The following is a 5241-nucleotide window of genomic DNA, read 5'->3' on the forward strand; positions in this document are numbered from 1 at the left end:
AACTGTCGACGGGGTTATGGCATAAACTACAATGTCTATCTAGGGATACCTTGACCAAAACTCATGGATCGGAGCCGTTGGATCTCGAGAAATTTCCACGTGGACAACATCCCATGCAATTACCAACGGCTGCGATTCACTCTCGTTGATTATTTGGGATCAGACCAATGCAACCCTCGCGTGAATATTCTACATTTGGGATCTCTCAACAGATTCCAATTTCCTCCCAAAATGGTGTGAATGTTAGCCGAAGTCCCTTCGTTCATGTTAACGTGCGCCCGGCAAACTGGTTGGAACGATGACCGTTGAGATCTGCCCGAGATAAATTAAATTTTTAAAAAGTTAGGAAAAAAAGTTTTTTCCCCGACCGAATCTAGTAATTATTATCATTATTTATTTTTTCGTGCGCGTGAAGTGTGGGGCCCAGATGACACGGCGATTTGTTGGCGGGCCGAAAAGGGAATTAACGGCGTCAACGTCGCCGTTAATCACGCGGCACGGTAGCGCTCAGCTTGACCGTTCGAGGAATCGAGGATATCTTGGTGGATCCTTCAAAAGACCTAACGGCTATCCTCGCTGACGTGGCGAGGATGTGTCTGTCCAGGTCAGCTCTTTGCTGGGGTAAATTAAACTTGACAAACACATAATTATCATTATTTTTTTTTATAATCCGAAAATTTACCAAATACCTAATTATCATTAATTGGCATAGATGTGATATTGTTGAAGAATGATTGCACAATTTCTACACATACACATGTATATACACTAATATATATAATTATATATATATCAGCTACATGCCATACCCATACATACAGACAATAAACGTGAAACGCAAGCATATATATTTCACATTTAAAATACAGTATATAACATAACAAAATGGTTTTTGCACAATATATATAATATTGTCTTGTTCTTAAGTGTGTGGATTAGGTAAGGTAGGCCATCTTTTTGCTGCATTTCCAGCTGTTGATCGCGCCATTATATTCATGTAAGAAAAGAACCGCTGCAGTTAGTTCGCTAATCAATACGACACCGTTCCCGTGAAGCCAGCGTCACATATCAAATGCCACGTGTCAGAAAGTGGTTGCAATACTTGGGCGCGGGGTTTTCACGCGCCGGCTCACGCGATTACCACATTTGATCACAGTACGGTTTTATTGTTATTTATTTATTTCCGTTGGATGTCCTCTTATTGTCAGATTTATTTACGCAGAATGCCACAGCACGGTACTTCTGGGGAAGGGCAAATCTGTGGATTCTTGCGATGGAAGGGGTATTTTGGGGAATATTGGTATCACCTTTCTTAAAATGCACCCCGTTTGTCCCCGAATCCTCGTCCACTGCTTTGTAATTGTATAAACAAATAAAATGTTACAATTTGCTAAGAAAGCCACAAAATCTTGAAAATGTTAAATAATTATGAAAGCAGGATGTTAGTAATGGGTTTTGTAATAAAAAATATTTTTACCATTTTTAATTACTTTTTCACTTTATTTACATGCACATTTGAGACAATAATACCTATAATATTTCTTAAGAAAGCTTATAAAGCAAAATTTTACGATGCCTCTCTGATGATTTTTAATGTTTTGTATCATAATTCAACATAATAAAGTTTTTCAGTTTTGACAACTTGGCAAATAATTTTCATTACTATTGTTTATGATTTTTTTGTGGAAAAATTTTGTTCGTTAAAAGTTATATCATGCTTGTACGGCGGAGAATTGTAGAGCGCTTTCCCAATATCGATTTTCTACCACACTATAAAATAATAAAAATCATTTGACATTTTCTTACTTGTATAAATTGCAATTTGTAACCCTTTTTTTTGTGTGAATTGCAGTGTTCGTAGAACAGGGCACATATGTGTAAGAGGCAAATCCCTCGTCGTAACTTTGTATCGTGAAATTATAATTTTAAAACGTGATGTACTGAAGTGGTATAATGACACTTTAATTAGGGTTCATTATGATCACACCAACCAATCTACATGCACAATATATAGCGATTGAAAAATTAAAAACTTCATGATTTTGGTCCTTATATCCATTGACCTGTGTCATGCAATCCATATTTATACCTGGGGGAAAGACAACTTTAATATTTCTTGAAATACTTAGAAACAAGATCCTCGGAGCCTTGGATGCTAATAAGCATTACCAACAAGATTTTTTTCCCCCTCTGATTGTCAGTTGTCACCGCCGGATAATAAAATAATTTCAAGATTGACAAATTAAAAAATAAAAAAAAATAAAAAATAAAAAATAAAAACCCCTTGCAAGAAGACCAGCCGGACGAAATCCTCATATTCTTTCTCACACACTAGCCTTTTTGGCTCTCTCCCCTTCTCTTTATCTCCACCTCAATAGCTGTTCTCCGCAAGCTGTTCTTCGTTTCTCTCTCACCTTTCATCTCCACAAAGCTATACAGTAGCAGAGGCATCTGAGACAGATAGTCATAATAAGAAAAGGCATAAATAAAAATGTGTTCTTTAAGCAGTATGTTGGTTTTTATGGCTCTGTTCGCTGGTTTGGCTTCTGGGTTTGCTCTGGAAAAGCTTCATGTTATCTCCTTTGATGAGGGTTACACGCATCTGTTCGGTGACCAGAACTTGGTTGTTCGTAAGGATGGAAAATCTGCCCGCTTATCTCTCGACGAGAGGACCGGTCTGTTCTTGCTTCCTCTCTTTTTTTTTTCATGTAGTCCGTTCATCTCTGTTTTGACAAGATGTTTATTTTTGGGTGGATGTTATGTTTGGACGAAAATTACTTGCAGGGTCTGGGTTTGTGTCAAATGATCTGTACCTACATGGGTTCTTCAGTGCAAAAATCAAGCTTCCTGCAGATTACACGGCTGGTGTTGTTATCGCCTTCTATGTAAGTGATTACAATGAAATGGCCCTTCCATGAATTTTGGAAAAGATGGATTAGAAGATGTATGGCTTCTTTGGCCATGCTTCGTTTAACCCTTCACTTTTTTTTTGGCTCAAGTTGGGATTTTTTTCCCCGTCTCGTGATTTGAAGCTATTGGGCCCAACCAGGATGATTAAGAGTGATTGGTTTCAGTTTTGTTAGCGTAGTGTTAAATTGGTTTGATGACAAAGTCCTGAACTTTGGTTGATTTGTGAGTTTCAGATGTCAAATGGAGACATGTATGAGAAGAACCATGACGAGATTGATTTTGAGTTCTTGGGAAACATTAGAGGCAAAGAATGGAGGATTCAGACGAACGTTTACGGCAACGGAAGCACCCACTTGGGCAGAGAAGAGAGATACAATCTCTGGTTCGATCCAACTGAGGATTTCCATCAATACAGCATCCTCTGGTCCGATTCCCACATCATGTAAGAAACCCTTTTCTTACTTCTACGTGTTCCGGTATAATGATCTGATGACAGGTGATAAATACCCACTGGCCTTGAGTTATAACTTTGCTTTTGTCGTGTTTGTTAGATTGTTCTTGATTATGGTAGTTGAAAATTTCTAATCTTTCAAGTCATTCTACTCCAACTCCGAGATGATAAGATCAAGATTACTCTTCTTGCCCTGCATCCGGGTTATATAAATCCTTTGAGAAAATAGTCAGATTTTCCAGCCTTAATCGTCTTGAACCTAGAACGTAGGGTAGCATAAATAGTGTTATAATCTTCTAACAAAAACCTGAATTATTGTCTTTTAAAGTGCTTTGAATCTGTGGGTAGATGGGCTTAACCCGATTCTGGTTATTTGGTTATCCCGCAAGTACTTAGCTCTTGCTGCGTTTGGGACAGAACGCAGCTTTCAGGTGATGTCTCTATTTTAAGGAAAGCTTTGTGGGGTTTTTCTGGTTATCTGAGAAATGTCTTCCTGTTTTGTCACAAAACCACTTATTGTTTCCCACTCCAAGTAAGGCCTAGAAATGGTGTTACTGCTTGGTTCTTGTCACTAACATATCCACAAAAAAAGTAAGCCATCATCTCAGAAACCTTTTTAAGTGAAAGAATCTAAACCCAGATCATCAAAAACCGGAATTTTCCCCAAAATGTTCCCTTGTTTTACAGCGGATGAACCTTATTTCAGCTGTTGTGAGAATTCACGGTACTGAACAGGATGGAGGATTTGGTATCATGATGTGCAGATTTTACGTGGACAACGTTCCAATCAGAGAGGTGAAGCGGAGTGAGTCGATGGGCGGTGACTTCCCGTCTAAACCGATGTCTCTCTACTCCACCATATGGGACGGCTCCAAATGGGCCACCGACGGCGGCAAGTACGGCGTTAATTACAAATATGCCCCTTACATCGCCCAGTTCTCGGAGTTCGTCCTCCACGGCTGCACCGTCGACCCCATCGAGCAGTTCCCCACATGCGACGCTTCGGCCGAGGATCTCAGCCACGTGGCGGAGCTGACGTCCTCTCAGAGGAGAAAGATGGAGAACTTCCGGAGGAAACGCATGACTTATTCTTACTGCTATGACCAGACAAGGTACAAAGTTGCTCCGCCGGAGTGTGTGGTCGATCCGGCTGAGGCCAAGCGTCTTAGGGTTTACGATCCGGTCACTTTTGGTGACCGTGGCCACCGCCACGGGAAGAGCCGCCACCGGAACCGGGCGGTTTCCGGGTCGGAGGCGATGTGAGATGGTAGTGAATGAGAGAGGGGGTCTCTATTAATAAGTCCATATTCACATGATTTGTTTCTATAATACATTTGGATTCCTGATTTTCTGCTAGAGGGGCATATTTGTCATTCGTCTTGTATAGGAAACTTTGAAAAAGAAAATATATTATTCATTGAGAGGTTTGGTGTTTTTTTTCCCCTAAATAATTAAGTGTCTTTCATAGTGAAGATTCTTATAATATTCTTGACTCGTTTGTGCATGCACATGTACATAAACTTGCAGAAAGTCCCTATGCATTGGAAAAATAAAGTGGGGCAATCAATATAGTTAGTCGTATTTAGAAATATTTCTTTTGATAAGACGTAAAAATTGATGTGTACATAATGTATTTAATTGTTAGGAAAAAAAAAACATGCAGATATTTTAAAATTGTACTGTTGATCGGGGTTTTCATATAAAAATGTGTTCCAAAAAAAAATCATAGACCCAAACCTAAATGTTGACATGTCATCTGAATTTGATTTTATATTTGAATAACCGGCAGCATAATATAGATATGTTTAAATGGTGGGTCCAATCCAATTGGGCAGGCCGCGAATAATCTTCTTTCCTATATATATATATATATATATATA

The 5241-nt window shown here is 39.1% G+C and overlaps 1 protein-coding gene across 1 annotated transcript; it reads left to right on the forward strand.

Moving 5' to 3' along the window:
* The first annotated feature begins 2309 nt into the window (after nucleotides 1–2309).
* On the forward strand, nucleotides 2310–4795 carry LOC104805096 (probable xyloglucan endotransglucosylase/hydrolase protein 28). The gene is made up of 4 exons (XM_010529516.1): nucleotides 2310–2675; nucleotides 2785–2885; nucleotides 3144–3352; nucleotides 4126–4795. The coding sequence occupies exons 1-4, from the start codon at nucleotides 2492–2494 to the stop codon at nucleotides 4622–4624; spliced, it is 993 nt and encodes a 330-aa protein (XP_010527818.1). The 5' UTR covers nucleotides 2310–2491; the 3' UTR covers nucleotides 4625–4795.
* The last annotated feature ends 446 nt before the right edge of the window (nucleotides 4796–5241 follow it).

This window comes from Tarenaya hassleriana, unplaced genomic scaffold (genome assembly GCF_000463585.1).
Source record: "Tarenaya hassleriana unplaced genomic scaffold, ASM46358v1 Cleome11, whole genome shotgun sequence".
Classification (NCBI taxonomy): Eukaryota; Viridiplantae; Streptophyta; class Magnoliopsida; order Brassicales; family Cleomaceae; genus Tarenaya; species Tarenaya hassleriana.

Bases quoted from the DNA above. Each gene is read 5' to 3' on its own strand.
- LOC104805096 (XM_010529516.1), top strand. From the start codon at position 2,492: ATGTGTTCTTTAAGCAGTATGTTGGTTTTTATGGCTCTGTTCGCTGGT. The intron at 2,676-2,784 runs GTCTGTTCTTGC...AATTACTTGCAG, and splicing joins ATCTCTCGACGAGAGGACCG to GGTCTGGGTTTGTGTCAAAT. The intron at 2,886-3,143 runs GTAAGTGATTAC...TGTGAGTTTCAG, and splicing joins GTGTTGTTATCGCCTTCTAT to ATGTCAAATGGAGACATGTA.